At 40.1% G+C, this 27,023-nt stretch overlaps 1 protein-coding gene across 3 annotated transcripts in view; it reads left to right on the top strand.

The window, feature by feature from the left end:
• The window catches only part of LCLAT1 (lysocardiolipin acyltransferase 1), a 91,136-nt gene extending 64,239 nt beyond the window's left edge, over positions 1–26,897 (top strand). For all 3 annotated transcript variants that reach the window (XM_032184031.1, XM_032184032.1, XM_032184033.1), the window contains exon 6: positions 22,819–26,897. In XM_032184031.1, coding sequence (XP_032039922.1) covers positions 22,819–23,327 — 509 coding nt within the window. In that variant the 3' untranslated portion in view covers positions 23,328–26,897. The remainder of the gene's footprint in view (positions 1–22,818) is intronic.
• The last annotated feature ends 126 nt before the right edge of the window (positions 26,898–27,023 follow it).

Raw genomic sequence — 27,023 nt, forward strand, 5'->3', positions numbered from 1 at the left:
AAATGAGGTAATTTTTGTACTTTGGTATTTTTCCCAACAGTTGCAATTTTTGTGTTGCTTAACTGAGAGATCACATAATAGCAGTTTAATGCATGAGCATTTTAAAAAGAGCACTAAAAGCCAAACGCCTGCATACAGCAAACTTTCTATAAAGAGTCACAGTTCAGCTGTCTGCCAGTATGGTTGTGGGGGGAGAAAGTGGCTTTCCTCATGAACATCCCAAGAGTTCAACTTTTCAGAATTGCATTCACAGGATTGCTTTTAAGATTTGAAGATTAATTATTTGCACCTATAATATAAAATCTTCTGCCTAGGCTGACTGTTGTTCTGGAAAATCAAGAAATCAGCTCATTTTGTACTGACCTGTATAGCTTCCCTGAAAGTATCTATTGATTTGAAATTCCTGAGGAAATACATAGTCAGTTGAAATAAGTGAATATGTTTTTGAAAGACAACAAAAGAATGGCTTACAAGGTTTACATCCTTGTAAAACGGTGATAACCCTTCTTCTCTGAATTTCCAAAAGAGAGAGCCACTATTGTTTTTTCTTGGCAGGAACTTGAAATTCAAAGCCTTCCCCAGTAAAGGGTTTCCTCAGAATGATGTCTTTTAAAGTCTATTAATCCATTGAAGGTTTTGATACCATTTCTTACGTAAGGATTTTGTTTGGGAAGACAACGTTTTGCCTGTTTCAATTGTGTTTATCCTCCCTTCCTCCTCCTCCTGTTTATTTTCTAGGAAAGGGAACATATAAGTGTTTGGTTAAGCTAAAGCGTGTATTTAGTGGTTTCCTTAATTAGATCTTGCTTCCCCCTCTCTCCTACACCACCCAACTTTTTGTTTATGAGTCAGACTAATTTGTAAGTACTAAAAGTATTGCAATCTACAGATTGTCCTTTCCCCAATGACTTTCCTCTATGTCTGACTTAAAATTGAAATGAAACGTATCTGTGAGGCCCTTTGCAAACTTTGTCTTTCCACACCACATCATAGTCACTCATGAAAGTCTGGCTCTTTATGTGGCACAATGCTGTTCTTTATGTGGCAGGTGTTTTTCCTCCACTGCACTGTAATCCTGAAATACTGGTGCTGTGTCGTGCACTTGGGGCACAGCAACCCCATGCAATGCTACAGGCTTGGGGCAGAGTGGCTGGAAAGCCATGCAGAGGAAAAAGATTTGGGGGTGCTGATTGATGCTCGCCTGAACATGAGCCAGCAGTGTGCCCAGGTGGCCAAGAACACCAGCAGCATCTTGGCTTGTATCAGAAGTAGTGTGGTCAGCAGGACTAGGGAGTGATTTTCCCCCTGTACTCAGCTCTGGTGAGGCCACATCTCAAATACTGTGTTCAGTGTTGAACATCTTCACTACAAGAAGGACATTGAGGTACTGGAGCATGTCCAAAGAAGGGCAGTGAAGCTGGTGAAGGGTCTAGAGAACAAGCCTTAGGAGAATCAGCTGAAGGAGCTGGGGTTGTTTAGCCTGGAGGAGAGGAGGCTTAGGGGAGACCTTATTGTACTTCCCAATTACCTTAAAGGAGTGAGGTAGGTGGGGATTGGGCTCTTCTCCCAAGCACCAAGTGATAAGACAAGAGGCAATGGCCTCAAGTTGTGCCAGGGGAGGATATTAGGATATTTCGGTTGGATATTAGGAAAAAAGTCTTTACTGGAAGGGTTGTGCAGTATTGGAACAGGCTGCCAGTTGAGTGACCATCCCTGGAAGTCTTCAAGAAACGTGTAGATGTAGAGCCTAGTGACATGATCTAACGGTAGTCTTGGCAGTTTAACAATTGGGCTTTCAAGTGTAATAGCTGTGAAATGTCTATCATAGGCTGGTAAAACTACTCACAAGATCCTAATCCTTTAATTAGAGTAGCTATGTGAAACCTTGGTTCTCCTATCATTAATTAAAACCTGTATCAAAACTGACATATATGGTTTGTGTGTGTGTGTTTGGAGTTTTTATTCTATTCTTTTGTTACCTTAAATGGGACTTCAGTATTCATGTATTGTCTGTTTTTATTCAGTCTTAATTTCTTTGAGTTTAGATTTTTTTTGAGGATTCCCATTATTGATGCATTAAAGAATATCATGGACAGAGGTTACCAAAAAAGGGTGTGACTTGGGAGTGAAGTAAATTTAGCACATCCACATTTTATTAAATTTATGACTCATAAAATGCTCAATATTTCACAAAATAGCCAACTGACCCTCATTTTGCTTATGCTGATGGATATCCTGAAGTTTTGCCAAATAGTTTTGGAATTATATCCTCCAGAAAATAATACAGTCTATTAAAAGCTTGAATGTGACCTTTTCTCCTTTCTCTTCTCTCTGACCTCTATCTCTGGACCCATCCTGTATTGAAAATCCTCTATTCATTTGGGAAGAGGATTACACCTCCTGCACACACACCCTCGGTTGTATTTTGGTAGATATAAAAATGCACAATTTTTACATGCAACACCATCTGTCTTTCTGCATCTTTGTTTCTGCAGCTAGACAATCTACTTTCATATGCAGATACTAAGGAGATGAAACTCCTCAACCAGAAACTGTTGAATTGTTAAGGTGTGGGTTTTTGGTTTTGTTTTTTAAATCCTGATATGAAATGTGCCTTTTTGTTTTATTTTGTTTTGTTTTGTCTTTCATAGAGCTGTTGGTATTGTAAACTGGAAATTCACAGGGATGCATGTGTCTGTGGCATATGATGCTGTCAGCTCTTCCGTAGTTTTTTCCTGTTCATGGACTGGAGAACGTTTCAGATTGAGATGACCAGCTGGAGGGAGAGTAATGCCAGCATACCCTACTGGGATTTTGATCGTTCTATATTCTGTTAATAAAATACAGGGTCTGTATAGCGACACAGAATAGCTTGGAAATGTTACATAATCACTTCTTAGTGAAGGTTAAGAGTCTGTAAGAAAAAACTTAAGAAGTATTATTTTTAAATCATTCAATTTCAGAAAACTATAGGTAGTTGTACACAGGTGTAGTTTTCAAAATCACTTCATATGTGTGCACTCACCTACAGCAACTCATTGCAGCAACTGCATGTGCAAACAGAAAGTGACCTCAGATCTGTATTCTTCATCCTGTATTACTGTGTCTGAGAAAGTCAAACAATATATGTGAGGAGGGAGTAACGTTATATAATGCTCTGTTGTATAACGTGGTGCTTCTCTTATTCACTTACTATCTCAGCAATTATATTTGTCCACTTTATGGCTTACTTTGCTTGCACAGAATAGGATTTGTGGATTGAGGGAAATAAGGGGAAATGAAAGATACAGGTGGCACAGTGAAAATTAATAAGCATACACAAAGGGGTTGTAAATTGTTCAAGGTGCTGGTGCCTGTGTATATAAATACACACATATGAGAGGTTAAGGAAGGTTCTTTAAATTTTAGATCCTAATCCAGCAATTTCATTTGTGGTCAGGGAACTGCACAAATACACAAATCAAGCTATACACATGTGATTGCACAGGACTGGTAGTGCATTAGCTTTCTGAAAATAAAAATAAGCAGTTTGTAACCAAAATAGATGAATTCTGTAATTCATCTTCTGCCAGTATCTTCTTTCTTTTAAACATGTTGAAACACAATATATTTCTATTAGGTAACCTGTCAACTAAAAAAAATGCTTCTGTTTTTATCATTTTTTTCCACCAAATGGATTTTGCGTGTTCAATAGAATGCTGTCAGTAGCCACTCTCTGTCCAATTCAAATCATTTTTATTTGAAAACAAGAATAAAAAGATTCAACTTGCTTTTTAAAAACATATAAACGTACAGATACAGCAATACACACACATTTAAATAAAAATTTAAATACTTGAGTTGCATTCTTTTTCAGGTTCAAGTTTAATAGATTTTGCTATATGGAATAAATATTTTCAGAATGCCAGAGCAAGTTAAATTTGTGAGTGCTTTTCTCTCGCAAATAAAATCAGGCCACTTATTCTGTAGCAGCTGGGTGAGGGTCTTTTTGACACACAGAACATTCATTGCTGTAATGTGGTTAAGGAGCGAAGAGTTTGAAACAACCAAATACAGTACCTTTGTACTCTGACGTCTTTATTTTGTAATGCCTGTTTTGTTTTGTTTTTCCCAAGTACACCCTTTCTATTTTGGAGTGGAATATAAAAATAACTTTTGTGAAACTTCATATGATTTCCTCTTTAGATGCACGAGGTTAAGATCTAATTGCAATTCTGTGCATGAAACAAGACGCAAACGTATTTGTGACCGTGTTTCCATGTAAGAAGTGGAAAAATACAAGCTAAGGATCTGTTTGAATAAAACATCCTTAAACTGTTGATTACTTTAGTTAAGCAACAGAAATAAGTGGATCTACTACACCTGGGAGCTAATTTTGAGAAGCAGTGAGTGAAACACCACAGGAATTATTTAAACATGTTAACCAAGCTTTTTTAGCAGCCAGTCTAGGTGTTTTAAAAAGGAAAATCATGCCTTCAATCCTAGTAAGAAGAATCTCTAGAACCCATTTGGACAGCTTTGAGATTCATCTCTAACAGTGAAAGTTGCTATGATGACTGGCATTGTCATCATTATCAGTCATGAACCTCGTACAGGTCCCAGCTAGGACTGATATGTTTGAGTCATATCTGTCACACACAGTGAATGCATAACAAACACACAAAAAGATACGAATCCTTCCTAGAAGAAAAGTTTTCATACCGAATTTTTCTCATTTTGCACATGGCAGGAGTATTGCCAAAACGCAGCGTAAAATATCTTTTAGCTTTAACACTTTGGAGAGTAAGCTGGTGGGTGGGGTGGAGGTATTGAGGTAATTTACGTTGTATTGCCAGTAATGTGCCTGCCATACAGCTGACTACAGTAAGCAGTTCTTGGCGGATTACATTTATATGGGTGAGTCACATCGTTTACAATAAAGAATCCTATGCATAATTTAGGATGGAAATCATAGATGCATTTCATAAAGGTAGAAGAGATGATTAGACATGATTAAGCATGCATGTTTTTTGTACATATTGTGTGTGGAGAGCATATGCCTGTCTCCTAAAAAAAACAACACTATAAATTCCAGATACTAAATGCACAAACTACAACCTTGTTTTAAGGAAATGTATTTATAAACAGTGGCTAATGCTTTACATAGGTGTAGCAAGAGTCATAGAAGAGAGTGCCTGTGTCTAGTTTGATGCTGTCATTTTCGTGCCATTCTGATGGCAAGGCTTTCTTTTTCTTTGGCTGAAGCAGATTCTTTGCAGCGCCGTTTACTCAGAGCTTTCTCATGGAACAGGAACCTCACATGGTTTCAAATAAATGTCCCTTGATGGGATTCAGAATTATTTTTCTGTCTCTGAAATTAATTTTCTGGTCAAGTGCTTTGTCATATGTAAGGCAGTTAGGGAATCAAAACTGAAGGATGATGTAGAGCTTTCTTTCTTTTTCATTCTTTTTTTTGGTTGTTGTTGTTGGTTTTTTTTTGTTTGTTTGTTTGTTTTTGTTTTTTGTTTTTGTTTTTATTTTATCTCGGGTACCATGGGCTATTTTCAATTTTTTAAAAAAATGTGTTTACTCTTTATCAAAAGAAGAGTAAAAAGAGTAAAATAAGTATGTTGCATCAAATGTTATCCCTGTTTGATCTGTCAGTGTAAAAATGTATTTATTAAGCATACAAATGAATTGCAGTCAGTTCTTGTGTTTTGTTTGTTTGTTTCTGGTGGTTCAGAGGAGTGGAAAACCTAAGGAACTACTCTACTAGTAATTCTCTTCTCAAGATGAAGTCTGCAAAATTAAAACACAAATGTCTAGAAGGTTAAGGCTGTGCACATCTGGAGAAGGCAATATAGCCCAGTCTTCATTCTGCTCTTCCCTCAAGGCACTTCACTGTTTCTTATCTCCTGCTGACATCAGGAAGTGTTTTGTGTGTGAGGTTGTCAAGAGCTGAGCACTGATCGATGGCAGCTGGTGACTTGTAGTGTGATTTTCTTTGTCCCTGGAAGTTTTTATTTTCAGGAATCTGTTGAAGCTGTTGTTGCTCCAGATAAATAAATGTGTGACGATACTGGGGGAGGGATTAAAAAGTGCTGAAAACCACAGTTTTACCTCAACATAGGTCCAACATGGTTGTTTTCTTCTCAGCTCGCTTGGAGTTGTTTGCGCTAAATCATGCGAGGCATGTACCTGCTCCGTAATCAAAGCAATTTTGTGTTTTGGCAGTGATTGCAGAAATTGCATTGTGTCTAGATGAAGGGCAGAGGGCATTTATTTAACAAAATGGAGTAAAAGCCCACCAGAGAGAGCTGGGAGGACGTGTTGGAATTTTGGAGGTTCTCTTGGGTCCTTCGTCTCTTCAGAAAAGGAGCAGCTGTGGCTCCATGCCTTTGTTTTTCCATTTGCTGCTAGCCAGGAATTTGTGAACATCCCTCTCGGATGTGGATCTTGCTGAGGTTATTCATTATCTTTGTCACCTCCCAGGCTGAAATAGTGCAATCCATACTCGAGGTAAATGTTCATAAGCCTCTGGAGCATTTAGCTAGCGTGTAGAAAACAGTGGCATATTTCTGGGGCACTTCAATCCTCATGGGCTTGATTTTTGTCAGAAAGCTTTGAGCCTTTTAACTCCGTAATGAATTTGCTGAAAGCTGCAGGTGTGTTGTATCTCTTAAAATCAGGTCTTGGGAACACACTGAGCTCATGTCTGTTACTCTGTTCTGGCTACCTAACTTTTTCCAGATGCTGTTCTAGGCAATAGCAAGTGCAAATTGCTATGCTAGGCAACGATAGAATAATGAAGAAAAAATGTCCCAACCCTTGGCCCAGAATTTATACGAATTACAGGAGGACACTGTGTTCTGAGTAATCTTGTTTTTGCATCTTACCAACACAACAGATGTGAGCTGCAGGTTGAGTCTCCTGCCCCAAGAAAGACAAGCCAGCACTGACCTCTTGGATGGGTGGAGTAAACTGAGAGTGCTTATTCTCTTTGGTGGATGAAGGAAGAGGTTTCTAATATGAAAATGTATTGTGCATTCAGCATCCACTCCAGCCTGATGAGCTTTCCTGATGGAGGTAGCAGGAATACCAGCATCTCACTTCCTTCAGCAACCAGGTGTTCAGATTCCCCTGCAGCCCCAGTACAAGCATGGCTCTCTGGCAGGGTTAGCTTCTGCTGGCTCCATCTGCTGACAGGGCTCACAGCAGGACCAGGGGAGCAATGGGAGGGAGCATGCAGTGTGAAGCAGCAGACCAGCAGTATTGCTCCTTCTGGAGGTGAGTTAGTACCGGATTGGTTTAGCCATATCATCTGCATCCTGAGAATAAAAGTGGTTAAAAACTTCTTTTGGAGAGAAAGGTATTTCCTTCCACAACAGGATACGTTTCTATTTTTGTAGCATGCTGAACATGCAGGTTGATACCCAGCCCTTCATCCAGGTCACTCAGCTCAGTAAAACAAACAGTGTAAGAATCAAATCTGAAGGCTCCGTGTCCCAGACAGTCGCTGCAGCCAGGTGGCAGTCCTGAGTTCAGATGTGTTTATTTGCTCCTGAGAACATGGGTTCTGCTGCTGATGAAACAAGAGCATCACAAATCTGTGTCTGCCATGTATTCTTCCTGGCTGCCTTGCTTGAGTCAGTCACTTTCCCTGCTTCTCAGTTTCCATGGCAGGGCATGATGCATATTTCATGAAGTCCTTCCAAGCAATTTCACTCTGCCTCACACTTCCTAAGATTTCTACGACTCTGACTCACACCTAGTAAGATGAAGCCTTAGGAGGATCGGCTGAAGGATCTGGGGTTGTTTAGCCTGGAGAACAGAAGGCTCAGGAGACCTTATTGTACTTCCCAATTACTTTAAAGGAGGTTGCATGGAGGTAGGTGGGGATTGGGCTCCTCTCGCAAGCACCAAGTGATAAGACGAGGCAATAGCCTCAAGTTGTGCTAGGGGAGGTTTGGGTTGGATATTAGGAGAAATGTCTTTACTGGAAGGGTTGTGCAGTATTGGAACAGGCTGCCCAGGGAAGTAGTTGAGTGACCATCCCTGGAGGTCTTCAAGAAATGTGTAGATGTAGAGCTTAGTGACATGGTTTAGTGGTGAACTTGGCAGTGCTAGGTTAAAGGTTGGACTAGATGATCTTAGAGGTCATTTCCAACCTGAAAGATTCCATGATTCTGTGAAATCTCTGCCTTGACAGCCAGGATCGTTGCTTGGCAGTGCTGTGGAGAAGTCAGGGACAGCTTTAGCAGCTATTGCTGTTCCATTACTGAGTGGGACATTTTTTTTAATCTAGTTACTGAATCCTCAAATATAATCCATATGCAATAGCTTGTTCCAAGGGGACAAATAAGAAAAAAAGAATGCAAATACAGATATTGTATCCAGACATGTAGCTTGACTAGAAAGCTGATGCCTATAAAAGGCTAATAAGCAGTCTACTAGAAGTAGTAAACAACATTAACCCCAGCTTGCAGAAGAGCAGAAGGCTATTCCATAGCAGTGGTCTCCTATGAAGCTTTTGGTTTTATAGAGAGACAAGTGTTGTTGATGGATCACCTTTATTCTTTTTATGAACCTACAACTCACAATGGACAAAATAGAGAATATCCTGTAAGGGGAATGAAACGTCCTCTCATTACTGTACTTTAGCTCTAGGTCATAGACTTAGGAGAAGAGTTTGGAAGGTCAGTTACAACTTTTCTGCGTTTCTCCTGCCCTGCTCTGTTCTCTAGTACTGATCAGTGACACTGTTCAGCAGCAGACTGTATGTCAAGTTGTCATATGAAGCGAGAAACTAGGACTATTGAGGTCTGCATCACAAAAGTGTGAACCTAGGAATGAAGTGAGAATTAGACTTAATATCAGGTATAGTGTTAGCAATTGAGTCTGGGTTTGGGTTTGTTTTTTAAATATTTATTTTTGAATATTGTAACAAGGCTAGGAAGTGGAAAAATACTAAATATTTTTGCACAATTTCATAGAAATTCTGAGTATATCATGAAACCAAAGTTAATTCATTCCTCTAATAAGAAACAATCATAGAATATCCCAAGTTGGAAGGAACCCAAAAGGCTCATTGATTCCAACTCCTGGGTCCCCAAAGGACCACCCAAAAAATCAGACTGTGTCTGAGAGCACTGTCCAAACACTTCTTGAACTGCAGCAGGCTGTGCCGTGACCAGTTCCCTGGGGAGCCTGTTCCAGTGCTCAACCACCCTCTCAATGAATATACTTTTCCTGATATCCAGCCTGAACCACGCCTGTCACAACTTAAATCTGGTTTTCCTTGGGTCTTATCGGTGGCCACCAGAGAGCAGAGCCTGTCTCTCCAATCCCCCTCATGAAGAAGCTGCAGGCCGCAATGAAGCCTCCCCCGAAGTCTCCTCTTCTCCAGGCTGAACAATCCAAGTGACTTCAGCTGCTCCTCATATGTCTTGCCCTCTAGACCCTTTACCATCTTTGTTGATCTCCTTTGGAAGCTCTCTTAAGAGTTTTATATCTTTCTAGCACTGTGACGCCCAAAACTGTACACAGTGCTCCAGGTGAGGCCGCACCAGCACAGAGTAGAGCAGGACAATCGCTCCCTTGAGCAGCTAACCATGCTATGCTTGATGCACTTCCAGGACACGGTTGGCCCTCCTGGCTGCCAAGGCACACTGCTGGCTTGTGTTCAGCTTGCTGTCAACCAAAAACACCCAGATCCTTTCTTGTGGGGCTGCTCTCCAGCATCTCGTCCCCCAGTGTGTTGCCCCTTCCCAGATGATGAATATTTATGCATATCTATTCACTATTTACAGTGAAGGCTGAAAAGAAAATGCACTCTTGGCATCATTTAGAAACATGTAATTTATGATGTGCTGCAGTTGCTTTGAAGAGTCTTTCACAATATATGGTGGTCTTGCATTTCCATCAGTTGACCTGAATGTCTAACATGCCTCTGGTGCCAAAACAGTCACAGTATGGACTATCCACAGGCTACCTTAGATTTATGATACCCCACTTCACCTTTAGAATCCAGAATGTTTTCTGCTTCTTCACAGATAAACAAAGACATCTTGCAGTAAAAATTTTATATGAGGATTCCTGGAGCAACTGGTACAAAACGGTGGCATACTATAGAGTTAGTGATAAAACTTTGGCTTTGCATTTGTTTTGAATTGTGGCAGAAGGCTGAAATCCCTTTTCTTCACGTGAAATATTTTAAATCAAGCATTTATTATGCCTAGATTTGTTAAGGCTAGACATGTTTGCACACAGAAGTATCTTCTCATTTAAATTCAATCACAGTCAGAAAACAAGCCTGGCTCAGACTAGCTAAAGATATAAACTTCATTTTCATCTCATTAGGCCACCTGGAAGCAGCAATCAGTGAGTAGTCCTGACGTCAATGGTCTCTCTACTTCATTAAAATGTTAATTTCATGGCTTTAATTCCCTTTGTAAAACGTGCTGCTGCAAGATACTATATGCAGATTTATTCTGAACCAGAAAAATCTGCATGCCATATTCCCCTTTTAGTTCCTTGGGTTACTTTGGATTTTTTATTTTTAGCCATTCCTGTTTTTATAAACTGCTGTGAAAAGATGATCACCATAACAACCAAAAAGTAAATATTTTCTTAAAACAGCCTTTTGAGAACGTATGCTTAAGAATCAAGAATTCAGGGCATCATGCATTAAGTGGTGTTTGTTCTGTTCTTCCCTTTTTCAGTATTCAGAAGTGAGACAGGTATTGTTACTGGCTTACAATTGCAGACAATAGATCATGAAGAGAAAGGGTGGTATAGTATCAGAATTAGCTGCACAGATCAGCTGTAGTGTCAACATTCAGGATTCTGTCCGGATGAAGTGATGGACTTTTCATCAGTTTTCATGACCCTTCTTGTTGTAGAAGTGTCTGAGTAATCATGCTTTTTTCAGAGTGTTACATAAACAAATTCTATTTTAGTACTCCTGTCTATTGATAGCTATAGTTTATATTTCTTTTGCAGATGCTAAAACGAAAGTACAGGGTCGGGACTTCTCAGGACCAACTGGAGATTGAGCTGCCCATATCAGGAATCGTGTGCTCAGCTGGGTGGCTCTCATGACGCAGTTGGGTCTGGACTGCTGGCAGGGCTCAGCACTAGGTCTTCCCACTCTACCCTTGCATGTACTGTTATTCCATCGTTGTACAAACCCTGCTATGCTCCCACTGCCAGGTGACACCAGGACCTTCCTGTGAAGGACTCTGGATAACATATATACCCTGCCTGGTGTTAACCTGACTGGAGGTGGCAAAGACCATCAAGCCCCAGTGCAGCACATAAAGGAGGGGTTTCTTCTAAGTATTAGACAAATCTGAAGTTTTCCCTTTCAGAATTCCAGTGAGGTTTTCCTGCAGCTAGCCTCAGGAGGATGTTCCTAGTAACTAACTTGGCCTCATATCTGCCTCATGTCTGCTGTAAATAAAATTGTATCAGACTACTACTGTGGCCATCTTTGCCAGTTCTCTTGACAGTGTATGGCTTAGGGAGGGACATAAAGATATGCCTTGTAGTTCTAACAGAGAAATTACCAAAATAACTTAAAATAAAAAACTTGAAAACAGTAAAATTAGCTTTCTGGATCTCCATCAGTTTTCCATTTCAGATCAGGTGAAATGATTTACCAATGAGTCTAAAATCACCTTCGTACCTAGTTTGTCACTCTTAGTATCAGGGGAGAAGTTTTTGAAAGTCAGCAAAGACAAGTGGACAGTAGCCAATTCATTTCCATCTTGGAGCTTCCACTGATTAAGTTATTTCATCACAGACAGCACCATAACTCACTGTACTAGTCAATTTAAATTGCCAACATGTGCCAGGATTTTACTCTATGGGTAGAATTATTCATTCATGTCTGTAGTTGGTGAGAGTGAAATGATACTACAACAACATCTACGTTTGTATATTGATCTAGAAAAAGATTCCATTTTATAATCCCATGAGATATTATCTATTATTGCAACAGCATATTCACTCTTCTAACACTGTGTTTTGATTTGACGTAAGATATATTTTCTAAACTAATAAAGGAAGTTTTCACTTTGTTATGAAGCCCACTGAAGCATGAGTGTTCAAATAGGTGTTTGAACAGAAGTTTTCGGTTTGCTGAATGAGTTTTGTCAGCCTTGACATTTGAAATGCCACTCCTAGGGTAAAACAGCATAGTTAAAGTTACCATCGTCACATAATGAAATTATGACTGTAGGTTGACATTGCATGAGGAGAAGAAAAATACTAGTTCTCACTCTTTGTTTTGTATTTTTTTTACCTTGGTCACTATGTATAGCTGCAAAGATATTCATGCTATAATTGCTTATTGTTTGTTTGTTTTCTTGTTTTTAATGTTATCAAAAGGCAGTGCAGATGGAAGAGTTGGTGGAAGATAGTTTTTGTCACTATTACTTGGGCAGAAAATATACTGAGATGAGTGGTGGACTTGGGTTTCAGCATCCATTGGGTATGTTTTCTCTATTTCAGAAAATACAGCAAAGCAGCTGAAGTTCTTTTGTCCTGGTGGACAAACAGAAGTGCAGTTTCTACCAGCACTACTTCATAGACCTAAATTGTCTATGACCTCAGTCAAGGTAGATTGGATTTTTCATCACCCCATCATTTATTTGCAAAAAGACCAACTTGTGGTTTATCATTCTGCAGCTCTTGAAAAGTCCAATGTAAGCTGGTCCTAAATTGAATTGCCTCAGTTGATTCTATTCCTTGTGATTTAGTTATGTACATATTCATATTTGTGTCAAAAATCAATGTTGAAAACATTAGTAATGACTGCTTTCAGGGCTTTCTAGTGCACAGTGCCATCCAAGTTAAATGTTCATTGGAGTTCAGAGGCGGAAGTTTCTAGCAGGTATTTTCAGGAAATGAGTTTTAGACTTCTGCTCAAATGGGCCTGTATACAACAGGGATTTACATCTCATCTGTGACTTCACTTACCATCATGGGATTGCCTTCTGATCTGCATTAAAAAGCAATGGACCATTGTAATTTGTGCCTTTAACATGAAGGTACGACATGTAGACTATGAGCCTCAGTCTGTTCTTTTTTTGATATGAGCAGAGTAAGTTGAGTTTGGCTCAATATTGAGCCACTGTATACCGACATGAGTGGTCTCTCTCAACCTCACCATTGCAATACTGAGACTATGTCTGAAGATGAACCACTGGCCCCACATCCTACTCTTCTGCTGTGCCTGAAGAATTCACTTGTTATTTCTCAGGCTGGCCGACTGACAGCATCACACCTGTGGAAGTACAAAAAGATGGATGTTCAGGATTCAGCTTACACCTAGGTTTAGGAATGACCATTTAGGCACTCAGCAGTCTTTGCTCATTTTCATTAAAAGAATTTACCTTGGTATAATTTTTCTAACCATCCCTATGAACAGCAGTAGTTGGAACAAAACCATAAACAAATCTTGTTATTTCTAGAGACAGGGCTGTTTTGCTGCTGTGCATTTAAAATGACCACAATCTGTCGTTCATCTACAAAGCCACAGCTCTGTGTTTTCACAGATCGTACCATCCCTTTTTCTTTTCCATGACAGTCATGACAGCTACTGTTGGTAAAACCGTTCTCACATCACAACACTGAGCCGAAGCCAAGGGATCTGTGTTTCCAGCAGCCACCAGTGGGGGAAGGTTTTCTGCTCCTGGAGCTCCCTGTGCGTGTTTTTTGCGGGGCACTGCAGGGTGGAGAAGCAGCAGGAGCAGCTCCCTTCCATTCTGCTTTTTTCCTGGCGCTTCACCAACAAAAGGAATAAAATACAGCAGGATATACATGCTTCACCAGTAGCTGGGAAGCTGCATGCGTTACACGAGGTTTCTCTGAGGAGAATCCGTGAGAGCCTTCAACTTTATGGCTCCTTTCCACCAGAGTAGCTCCACCAAGTAGCTGCAGTAGGGTTTGGGTCTGATCCCATGTTGTTAAGGAGGGAGAGAACTGTATCATCATTAGCCTTTGAAATTTTTCAGCCACAGCCTCTGAAGAGATGGCAGTGCTTTATCTGACAAGCATGTCACTATCTTTCATCAGCTGATTATAATCATCATGGAAGTTCCAATGTTTCTGGTTTTCCTTTTTCTTTTTTACTATTGTGTTTTGATTAAGTTTCCCTAATGAGCCCAGTGAAAAGCAATTGTTCTAAATAAATTGTGCGCTATAAAAGCAGTGCATCACAATTAGGTTTCCATTATACTTTAATTAGGCATTCCATTATTAAATTGATGTCTTTGGCTTCTTCCAGGTCCTCAGACTAATCCTGAAACAAATTCCTCTTTGTGGATAAATATTAGTCAGTAGTAATTAAAGAGTATTCATTGGAGTTGCAGCTTTTCATTAAATGCCTTACTGATTAAGATGGCTCCCCCAAGTACTGGGCTGATTAAATTTAATAAAGTTTGTCCACTTGTGTACTGTGGTCTGGTGGAGACTGTTCTAGCACCAGGGGATTAGGAACAACAAGTTCATATCTCAGTGCATACAGTCGTGAGTCTGCATGCCTGTTTTTTGCAATGCTATATGCTTTTGTGTTAGGGGCTCTACGTTTTATGTAGTCAGCCAGCAGAGGAAAAAAAACATGGAAATGGAATTAGTGGTATTAGAGTTGAATCTCAAAGAATTAAGTTCCATTAAAGAACTTAACTCAAGAAGAGGGCTGTGCTGGTTTAATGAAGCTCAAGTGCCTCTCAAGCCCCAAACTGATTTAACTCAGTAAGGTATATAGATGAGCTTATTTCTGTGTAAATATACCTCAGCTGTGAATTCAGATAATAAAACAGACACACTTGGCAGAAGTTCTTCGAATGGTAGTGTGTTAAGTATTTTTCAGAGCAAAATCCTTGCCCTGGATTCAAAACAAGGTGGAGCAAATGGATAATGTCGCTTCATTGTATATGTATCGATCAGAGAGAGATTGTAAGCCTAATAATTCTCTGTGTGCTGACATTATACCTTCTTGTCAGACTGCTGGTGCTGTTCTGCATTCCTTTTGCTTTGTACACTGAAATCAAAACAAGCCACTGTGACCAAGAATGGCAATAGCACATACTAGGGAGGCAGGAAATGTGAGAGATTGGCTCGAGATTTATGTGGAAACGCTCAATCCAAATATTTGAGGTGGCTGCTGGCAGGTGTTTTTCAACATATAGTTTATATTTTATTTTTGTTGCAGGGTATGTTTTCATCAAGTATTTTGGACTGGCATGGCCTGTATTTTTAATACTGAATCTCTCTAAAGTGTGAACGTGTTTTCTGTTTCTTCTTGTGTATCCCAAATATGATGGTACTGGGTGCATCATCTAGCCTACCCATAGCGCTGTTTGGAACTGAAGTTTACTGCCCATACCAGATAGCTTTTCCTGGGGCTCCTGGATGCTGCCGTAGACATGAGTGAGGATCCCTAGGACAGTTTGATGAGGGCAAGTTTATAAAACAGTTGAAGGTAACTGAGCAGCTAAAGAGTACTCTCTAGCGGCTGACTTTGGTTAGTGATGAGAACAGATAGCAAAGTGTGCTGAATTAACAGGTTACTTGTTTGTAGCCATTAAAAAGGGGAAAAAAATGAGTAAGGGGAGGCAATTAAGCTGAACCTTTTATCTCAGCTGTAGAAGTGAATTAATTTAATTCACTAGAAGCCAAACATAAAATCTTTTTTTTTTTTTTTTTTTCTATAACAGCCATTATTTATTTACTTATCACTTCCATTGCATTTCAGTTGGATGGTGTTATGCTACTCATAGTACCATCCTGCCATTGACATGAACTAAGGGTCTGACAGAAAGTGACAACTCCATGGCATTCCTGAGAAGAGGGAAGGGAAGGGAAGGGAAGGGAAGGGAAGGGAAGGGAAGGGAAGGGAAGGGAAGGGAAGGGAAGGGAAGGGAAGGGAAGGGAAGGGAAGGGAAGGGAAGGGAAGGGAAGGGAAGGGAAGGGAATCAGCTATTTCTAATCTATATAAATTTGCCGTTCTACAAAGACATTTTATGACAAGGTAGACTTGGATTTCACTGCAGTATAGTAAATTATCTCTATTTCAAGTATAATTGTGATTCTCATTTGAATGTCTTGTCAGTTTGCCAGGAAATTCATGTTAAAGTTTAGTGGAGTTGTAGAGCTGCATACCAGTACATAAGTGTCTGTCTATTACAAGAAATACCATTTCCAGTACGAATAAGTAATAGTGTATAATAAGCCTAAAAATGACCTTTTCTCCTTCCAAACATGTAACATACCTGTGAAAACCTAATTCCATATGTGTGTGTAGAACAGACATGAAGTATGGGAAGCTATACATGCAGGGGAATAAATATAGTGTTTTTGTTATCTGGGTTTGATAAATGTAGTTCAGGAATGATAGAGTAAAGAGTGGTGAGTCAGTTATGCCTGGTCATCCTTAGTGACTGAAAATAACTTGTTATTCCAACCCTTTTATCCCTTTGCTCCCTCCTCTCCACATATTTTCTATTTTATTTATAGCTCAAGCAGCTTTTGCTTTGCAATTCAGAAAGTAACCCCTTGGAGCCTGGGAGAGAAGCCTTAAGGGCTACTGCCATCTGACAGCCTTGCAGAAAGAGCCACTGTGTCAAATTGTTCCCTGTCACCACCCCTATACACCATTCCTTCATGTGCCTGGGTGTTCTTTAATCCACTAGGAATTAGTTTAGCACTTGATACATCTTAATTTGCAGATAGGGATAATTTAATTCTTGATCTGCTCTTAATTTTCCCAGTCTTCCCATGGTACTGAGTTCTCATATTATAACTGAATTATACCACTCCTTCCTTCTTGTATTACTGCTGATCTGGTTTGCAGAGGAGGAAGGGAGCTGACAGATGTGCCTACTGAAGAAAAGAGCATCCCTTCAAGTAGGAAGGAGCGAGATCTAACCCTGCCATTGCAGTAAGATTCATTTATAGTTGCTGCAAAGAATCGCTAAATCTCTGAGAGATACTTGAGTTGATTAGATTATCATGGCACTACAAGTTCAGTGACATTATGCTCATAAAGAAAGACAGAAATTTGGGTAAATTATTGTTTGCTTTACTGTAGTCCCCCTTCTGACTTATGGAAAGGAAACACAAAGCTGATTAGCAAACACTAGCCTTGGGTGAGAGAACTTCAGGTTCTGTCGTATGTAAGAGTAAAAAAACTTTACCACAGCTTCTTGGCATGCCCTGACTCAACTCAGGCATCAACAGTCCTTCAAGGACAGTGTGCCAGGCAGTATTCTCCTTTCCAGTTAAAAGCTCCTTAAAAACTGGGGAGTGGTATCTGTCAGGTCCCTGTTGCCATTTCTTTGGCTTCTTGCGTCCATGGGAGGTGGCTCCCCAGCTCAGCCGTAGTTCATGGAGGAGTTTGTGCCTCAGCTCTGTTGCAAATCACTTCAAACCCTACCCAGGTGTTGCCCTTGGCATTCTCACTGTAGCTTACTGACTCCATTGCCTTCCAGGATACAGCAAAGGACTTTATAATGCTTAATAAGCAGGGGTGGACATTGGCTCTCCAAGCAGTACTGTACCTTCAAGAAAAGATGTAATCATTGGAGACATCAAAAAGACTTAAAAAATCAGCCCCAAGTAGGAGTATTAGTGTTAGGTGTCTGTGTAAGAACTTAATGAGGCCATTTTGGGAAACTCTCTCTGGTTCCAGTACCCACACTTGGAAAAGTAAGTTGAAATATTAGAAAAGATTCAGGGAGCTACAAGAAGGATTTGAGCTTATAACAAAAGGGTGACCTTATCTTGGTCTCTGTACCTCGGAGGTGCCTTGTGGCAGTTCTTAGTAGATCTCCACTCGCATGCACAGCACACAGAGCACTGCTCTTCCCTGCTGATGATCACAAAACCTGTCACTGTCCCTTTCCCAGGCTTCCACCCTCAAGGACAAGAGGTGCTATTGCCTTAACTCCTTCTTGGCAGGGTCAAAGCTCTCTGTATCTCCTTGTATCACAGTGACAGTGGAAAAACGGATAGCTAGATAAAGAACTGTTACGCAGGATCACTCTTCTCTGTTAATCAAGATCAGAATTATCATTGTGTCTTTTTTTGGTTGCTTATGTGATTGCTATACTTAGCCAAAAAAAGATTTCCAATAACTACGGAATTGAAAGTGATTTAGATTAACCCTGGTTCACACTGCTGGTTTAAGGAGGGCTGCCTGGAGTTTTAAATCTTCACAAGGATGATACTTTCCTTGAATAAATCAAGGTAAATCCTTGAATCTGCTCCTTTCTTATACTCCAGAATGTAGTTTTCTCAAAGAAAAGTGATTCAAATCTCAGGAGCCAACAAAGTAATATTTCCTAGTAAGCAGTTTTGTGTGTTGTTTTTTTTTTTTTTATGTTCAAAAACGTATCTTCATTTTAAGCTAACATAAAATAATCACATATTGTGCAACGCAGCCAGTTTTATTTTGTTGTACTCATTTCCATCTCTGCTTTGATTATGTCTTTGGTCAGTTTGTTTACAGATGCTGAGCCTCCTTCTGCCTGGTTTCCTAAGGAAATGCGTGCAGAGTTGAGGATGTTAAGGGAAGGATGGGAAGAGCTACAGGCAATGTTTTATGAAGTCTGGAGATGTATGAAGCATCTGGAGTTGTTGTGAAGAAAGGGTAGATATGCTGCTTTGCAGGAGGAAGGTTGTGTAGCTACACTGTGGTGGGAGGTAGAAGGGCCAAGGCCCTTATGTATTAGCCTGACTTCACAGAACAGCTTATTTTAAGGTTATCACGAATATTTTATTGTGAAGGCACCTCCACATCCCCATTCTGGCTCAACAATTCATCACTCTGTGAGGTACTGATTAAGAATAGCATCTTCTCTACTGGATCAACACAGGGGAAGAAACCATATAATCCTTGTATGGTTTAAAGTAACGTCAATAGTAAGTAAAGCAGGACAAATTACAGCTGCTGAGACCCTCACTGGGAATGAAAAAGGGTCATAGCCACCACTGCTAATATTGGGGAGGTTCATCTGCCTGTTCACTTTCCAGACTGCTGAGAGTCTGAGCAGTTCATTACCTGGATTTGCTTGGGACTCATCCTTATTTTTGGCATACTGATGGTCATTTTGACTTTAAAGAGCTTCCGTTCTGAGTCATCATTTTGGCTCTCGAGTCAGTGCTTATGCAGATAGATCCTTTTGTCTCACAGGGAGCTTGCTCAGCATTGCTCAGTCCCAGGTATGAGCAAGGAAGTGTCCTTGCCACTGGCGTGACTCATTACTGAGGAACGAGCCGTGCTTGAGTGATCCTTGTAGTGCAGCGGATGAGCCTGGTGCAACCAATCCATATATTTGGGACTGTGATCTGGGACAGAGCATCACTTCTGGCAGTTTTGAATCTGCAAATGTATTTGAAAAAAAGCCTAAAATAGTTTAATCCCGCCTTTACATTTAGGCTACTTTTTCCCCTAGAGCTGAAGCATTGTGCTGATGTATTATTTAACACACACTATTAAAAGTAATTTTCAGGCTATCTATGGTATCTTTATTCTGAACATAGTAAGAAACACTCGGTTGCAAGGTTTTATAATGTTGGGTTGTGAGATAAAAGGGTTGTCTGTGCACACACAAAGGGCAGTGGCACAGGGCAGGGAAACCCCAAAACCCAGACAGAGAAACAGAGCCCCTGTCCCAGTTCCAACCAGGGCTGTCATGGGAGTGCCATCAGCTGTGAGCACGGGTGGACATTCATCACGGTGCTCCTGCCCATCACCTTACAGACTGATGAGGGTTGCTGCTTGCAGGGCTTTTGGAATCATGAGGTGCAGAGAAGAGCATCTGGGGATTGTGCAAGATTTATGGGATATTTAGGAACCAGTTACTGAAGCAGCTGTGAGCTGGGTACTGGGGAGATCAGATGGGTCACAAGTTAGCTACTAAAGGGATTACAAGGTCCAAGCCACCAGCTAGGGATACTATAGATTCCGGGGTCAGCCGAGACCAGTTTGTGTGTATGTTTCTGTCTGCTTGAGGCAACTGGAGAAGAGAGGACCAAAGACCAGCTACTGGCTGACCCCGTGTCTAAGGTCAGTTGCTGGGGGATCAGCAGCATGTGTACACGCTCCCCACCTGGGGAGGAGCTGCAGCCCAAGGGGCATACGTGTCCAGCTCCTGGGGAGACGAAGGCTCCAGGACCATTTGCTGGGAGAATCCCTATGGATGTATGTTTGTGCCTAAGTTCCACTGACAGACCTTTATCCCAGTCAGCTGGAGAGGGGAATGTGATGGGGCCATTTTTGTTTGCCTAAGTGTAAAGTTTCCTGTTCACACTGATCTGTGGCTGTCCTTGTGTCTGTATTGTACCTGCTTATCTGTGTGCATACCTACTGGGAGTATGTGCTCACACTTGCTCCCAGCTGGTCTATGGAACTGGGGGCTGCAGCATCCTCACCTCTAATGGGCTGGCAGCTCGACACAGAACAAAAATCCTGATGGAATAGCTGGTGTAGCGAGAGAATATGTCCTAGTTTTTCCTTGGAAACTTTTTTTTAAGAAGTTATCTTTCTCTGATGCTGTTTGTTTTGGCTGCGAGCCTGGCAAATTCTTCCCATGCCACATATAAGTGCACTGCCCAAAGTGACCAGCTGTGCATTGTGATTACTTGAAGTAATGTTGTGTATCCACATACCTGAAGCATAAATAACTTTGACTGGAGCACAGAATGCTTACAAAGAAAAGTAACGGTGCTTTTGAGCTGTTCTGTTATCCAAAAATAGAGATTGCAGCATGTATTAATCATCTACCTTGTGTTTATAGCTGTGTAACAATAACCACAGATAAATTTTGTTAACCATTCCTGAGTGCAGCAGTAAGCTTTCTTTTTCCAAGGTGCTTCTGTAAAGTGTAGGACAGCATACTGTTCATAGGTGTGAAGGGCATATGGGTCTTCTGCTACAGAGTGAAGGTCGCAAGAACCTAAAGCTACTGAAACTGGTGTTTTTGTCCTGAGTAGCTGGGGTACCTGCCTGATGATTTGGGTTTAATTTTGCATCTGGAATGTAATTTAACTAAGAAACCTCCATTGTGAATGTTACCTGATTTGCTCTGTCCTTGTCACCCAGCACTGCAGAGGATGGGCAGGTTCTTTAGGGATCCTTGGCAGAATGAAGACCGGCCACAGGGTTGTGGTTATAATTAGAGATTTATTATTGCATTAAAAAAAAATAAATCCATCAACATAGCTCATCAGCTACAATTCCTACCACTTAGTATAGCTTATCGTTGTGCAGAATTTCTAGAATTCTGATTTACAAAGGCTTTTCAGGTCCCTGCAGCAGCCCCTCTGCAGATACAGCCGAATTCTTACCAATCAGCACACAATACAGTCATAACCTGGACTCAGGCTTTTTGTACAAGAACATGAGTCATTCCCTCAGTCCTCAAAGGAAGCAGATGACAGTGGAGGCATCCCTGCCACAGGGGAATGGTGGGTTTTGCTGTCCTGCAGCAGTTCCAGTCTAACTCCTTAGGACTTGCTGCCGCGTGATTTTATATCACCATCTATCTCCTGGCAACCCATTGCCTGGTATTGATGGTGCTGGTTGGCGTAATCACCCTGTCTCTAGTCAGTGCTCCCCATACCATCCTGGTGACTCAGCACTTGTCTTCAGACATCGCAACTGTAGGCAGCATTTAGTCTCCAATTCTATTTTGCCCTGAGACAGCCAGTAAAATAGAAACAGCAAGACAAGATAAATTACTGCTGGCAGAACTTAGCTGCTCTGTAATGTCCAGTGCACCGTGCACCTATTTTTAGATCGGTTTTACACTGACAGAATTTTCTCTATACAATCCAAAAAGAATGTCTGGTCAAAGGCCAAGGGTAAAAAGGGTATGTAGAAAGAGCGTCCATGTAAAACTGGTTAGTACAAAGATGCGATTGTAAAGCCTACTTTGGCAATAATGCTCTGCTCTCAGACTGTTGGCTTGATAAGGCACAGTAATGAAGAGTGGAGTTTTTTCATCAGCATCCTCTTGAATTTCTAATCTACAATTGCTTTTTACATGGTTCAATATAGTCTGGTGAAATAGCTAACAATTTGAGGTTTACGTAAAGCTCAGCTTTTCCACTGTTTATACCACACTTAGTGTTTGCCAGATCTGGAATGCAGTAGGCAACAGCTCACCCTGTCAGAGTACTGGGTTGTCAAATTGTAAAAAATTGTGTTAACTGGAGCACCCTGCCAAACTGGCTGAGCTACGGAGAGCTTCCTGAGCCTTTATAAGGGACTCTAGACATAATGAACTCCTGTTATTTACATTGTGTATGCTTCAGGTGTATCTTCTTAGATCATCCATAAATTGGGACTGTGTGCTGCTTGCTCCAGATCAAATTTCAAACTCATTCTTTTGCCATTGTTACAGCATATAACATTGTTATTCATATTTGATTAGTTAAAGGTAATTTCAGTTTGCAGCACAGGTATGACTATTTTGGAAGATTGTAACAGATTTCTCTTGCATGCTCTGTTCTTTTTCCAAAATCAGATGTGCATCTTCTCTCCTTCAAATTTGATTTTATCCTCTTACTCACTGTGTTGTACATTAGTTTGTACAAATTAGTATAATGTTGTTCCAAAAAGTTTTTGCTGGGATTCAGAAGAGGTAATGGATGGGAAACCTGTGACCTTTCAGCCTTCAAATTCCAGAAGATAAAACAAACCCTGTGTAGCTAATGTATCTTTGGGATTTCTGCCACCATTTTGACAGTTTTCAATCGTGCCTTGAAGTGATGAGTGTTTTGGTTGCTGCATTATCTGTATTGATCTTTTACCCCAAATCTTTCTTCTAGGTAACAACCTCGATGCTATCCATGACATAACTGTGGCATACCCTCAAAACATTCCTCAGACAGAGAAGCACCTTTTGAATGGAAACTTCCCAAAGGAGATTCACTTCCATGTCCAGAGATACCCCATAGAGACAGTGCCCACTTCTAAGGAGGAGTTGCAGCTTTGGTGCCAGAAGCGTTGGGAAGAAAAAGAGGAGAGACTCCGACACTTCTATGAAGGTGGAAAGTGCTTTGACAAAACGAGGCAAAGCATTATTCCACCATGCAAATCTGAACTCAGGGTCTTTGCAGTTAAGTGCATCTCGCTTCTGTATTGGACAGTGTTCCCACTGGGGATGTTTGCACTGCTGTACCTGTACCGCTTTGCACGATGGTACTTTGTGGCCATGGTAGTCTTTTTTGTTGTGCAGCAGAAAATATTTGGTGGGTTGGAGCTAATTGAACTTGCTTGTCATCAATATTTTAAAAAGCAACAGAAATTTATCGACACAAAAATGAAAAACAATTAGCTCTTGGGTAGAGAAGGATGTAAAAATTCGATGATGATTTTGAGACATCCTGAAAATTCTATGAACAGGGAAGAATTTTTGCATGAGAATTGTCTTTTACTATCACCATTGTCTGTTAGACATTTGCACTTAGTTCTGTGAAAAGAAAGAAAAACGTTAGTTATTGCTACATGTGAAAATGTTTTTATCTCAATCTAATTTCAACATTGCTCTTGCAAGCAGCTAGCAACTGCATCCTGCTGTAATTAAGAAACACTTTGCTGGATTATTAAACAATCAAAAGGATGCTAGTAACTGTGATATGCATTGAACTTTCATATACCAATCCAAACTGTCTGGCTAAGAGATAGGATTTCTGTGTAATCACATTGTTAGAAAGTAAGCACCAGATTTGAAAAGCTGTTAAGTCTACCGATGGTTTGATGGTAAGTAGAAGTTGGAGGAGGATTTTTGTTTCCTTTTTTTTGCTATTTCAAATATTCAAACTTACTATAAAATATTTTCACCAAAGCTATTCCAAACACTACTGAACCTAGCACACTAGTCACCTACTCTGGCTCAGTCAACCAGAAGTTTTTTTTAAGCCTTGCAGCATTGTGTTTTAGTACAGAAAACAATGCTGGCTCTGCCTCTGTTTAAGTCTTAACAGTATTTAACAGACCTGTGCACATAGGTTTTGATTTCTTATTGTTTTTTCATACTGCTTTGGTTCCCTTCTTAGCTGTGAGAGACTTGGTCCTACTGTGGTATACAGAGTTGCAGGATAGGGGAGCTGGGCTTTTTTGGTTGTTGATGTTGTTTTATTGGTGTTTTGTTTTTTTTTTTTTTTCCCTCTGGTAGAGGTAAAAATAAGTGTCTGTCTCGGAGTAGCTGGTAAATATTTTCTCAAAGAGGTCTCATTGTAGACATTATCTAATTGCAAATACCTTTTTTTTTTCTTTCAGAAGCCAAGATATCTTTTCTTTGAAGTGTTTAGTTCTGTTCTCACATTGCTTCCTTAGACATTTCAATTGTCTAAACACTGGACAGTTGTCAAAATACTGGGCAGGAAGATTGTCTTTTCTGTGCATGCCAGCAAGACCTGCTGAAATGCATCTGATGCAACAGTTGTCTCCATATAGGTGCTACAAGAGATAGGGTTCAGACTATCACAGCACATAGAAATTGAGTTACCCCTTCCCTTTGCACTATTTTCATTGATTGTCTGATTATATCGTTCCTTTTCCATATTCACTTGCAATTTTACATTGTTTTTTTGGGCCCCAACTTTCCCTTTGTTTCATGACATTCAGAAAACCTGGGGGTTTAAACTCTGGCAGTGTATTTTGCAAGTGTATTTATTTCTTGTTGTATGTAATAAGAGTAACGATTGTGGTCACACACTAAAAGGCACAAACATTGCCAGCACTTCGGAGACACTTCAGATTAGGTTTGTTGTTCAGCCTCAAAAATGTTAGACCACCTGGTCACATGTATTGCTGCAAAACTTTCCTGACTTTTGAGTTAAACCCAAATGGCCTGGCTCTGTATGTTGAGCTGCACTGGTCCGAAATGGAAATGTACAGGGTGCAAGGTGTATGTTGTACTGTGCTGCCCATCTCAAGCACTGGGGTAGTACTGTGGGCACACCTATTTTCTTCTACATTACAACACTTAACATGTTGGCTAATATGTTTGTATCAAAGGCCATTTTTGTAATGAATCACCAGCCTCGATTCAACTGTCCCTCGCAAGATGACAAGTATTTTTTAATCCGTGCTAATAACTGTTTATTATGCAGAAAGTTCTTGAAGCTATCTATTTTACTCTAATTTTTTAACCCTTTTTTCTTAAAAAAAAATACTTGGAAGTAGGTTTATATTTAGGATTATATTTCTTAATGATTTTTTCATATTTATATTTGAGTACCTAAAAACTTAATAACTGGTGTTTTGTTGCAGTTCTTGTGCAGTATGATGACATTTGTTAATGTAATCCTGTGATATCAAAGACATTTAGGCAAAACCTTAAATCTGCATAGCTTGTCGGTTTTTTTTTGCTTTGTGCTGTGCTTTTGTGCAGTTCTCTACATGTCCAGGTACTGTCATTGCAAGAGAAAATCTAAGAACTTCGTTTATAGTTAATGCAAAGGAGGTCTAAAAGGCTTTTATTTTGTCCTGAGCTGTGGTTGTGCTTTCACACCGCATGTAAACGTGGCCAGACTGCTCCAATAGCCTAAGTGTAGTCTTCAGGAATTATTTCAGAGGGTAGGTTACATGATGGTGACATAAGTACCAATTACACTTTTTTTCAGTCATTCAGAGAACTTTGTGATGTCATAAAATGTATGAGAAACATCAGCATGAGTCTTAGTCATAGAGCTGAAAGACTTCTAGTATATTTTTATGTGTTTGATTAGAGTTGGACTCTGAAAATGAAATAAAATAAATGAAATAAAATCCCTTAAAAGGGATTTTCTATCCAGCCAGAGCCAAATATATAACCTACTGTAATGTGGTAAACATTCTGCAATTCTGCAATTCAGATTGAACAGAAATAACTTCTTGTGAGCTGTAAATGCCACATTTGCACTGCCTGACTCCATAAAGCAGGGCAGCACATGAGAAATCCTCTTCTCGCAAGGAAGGGTGTTGACTTTGAGACAGATGTAAATTTTCAAATTATATGTATCATTTTCCAATTTAATTAGAAATGCACGACAAAAAAAAATGTTTAAAAAGTGATTGAAGAGCTGTGAGAGATCTTTGAATGTTTTTTTCCTCTTTGGTCAAAATGTAGCTTTTACTCAAAATGTTTTAATATGCAGATTTTGGGGAGAATATCTTGTTCTTTTAACTGTTTCCTTATTTGAATTACACTTATTAAGACGTGCTGGGTAAATTATTTTAAAGTGTTTTCAATGCTGTTAGATTAAAGGTGCTAGTACACCAGGAATCAAACACACCTATCTTTGGTGGACAGCATTTTGCCACCAAGATTTGTCTTACTTTTTAGCATGGTTTGTCATGGCTTATGTCCTGTTGTAGTCCCAGTAGCCACACTGTTCAGCAGTGACTACTCCTGCTACAGCACCTCCATCTCTGCTAGGTCTTCCTTATGTTATTTGAGGGAAATGGCATGTTTTTCTTGCTTTTGAAGATACTCTTTCTTTGTTCAGTCAAATGTTTCCTTATTAGCACTGTGGGTTTCTTTCTCTTTGCTCAGAACTGAAAGATTACAATCCTGTCCTCTGTGTGTGTCCTTAAACTCATCTGGGTAAGAGAACAACAGACCAAGACATTTCTCATATGTTCAATGCCGCAAGGCCCCAGGCTGCTCTGTGAGTTCTTGTCATGATCATACAAAACATGGTTCCTCGTTTTGTGCATTGAATCAATCTCCGTTGTTTAAAAAGATCAGTGTTTTTATAACTTGCTTTTATACGGACATCATAGGAATGAAAACACCAGGACACTACAAACCTACAGAAAAACTTAGTTTTCAAAATTCAGTGATTATATTAGGATATTTTAACCATGTATCAATTACTCTACAGCCACAATAAAGACCTGAAGCATTGCATGTGTTTAATTTTACTGTTTTCATTTCAGCGTGTGACATAAGCTGCACATATCCATAAGGAACAAACCTTGTCTTCGCTCAGATGGGTGTCTGATTTGGGTAGACTGGTGTCCCTTCAGGTACTTGACTGATGGT

Source organism: Aythya fuligula, chromosome 3, assembly GCF_009819795.1.
Source record: "Aythya fuligula isolate bAytFul2 chromosome 3, bAytFul2.pri, whole genome shotgun sequence".
Classification (NCBI taxonomy): Eukaryota; Metazoa; Chordata; class Aves; order Anseriformes; family Anatidae; genus Aythya; species Aythya fuligula.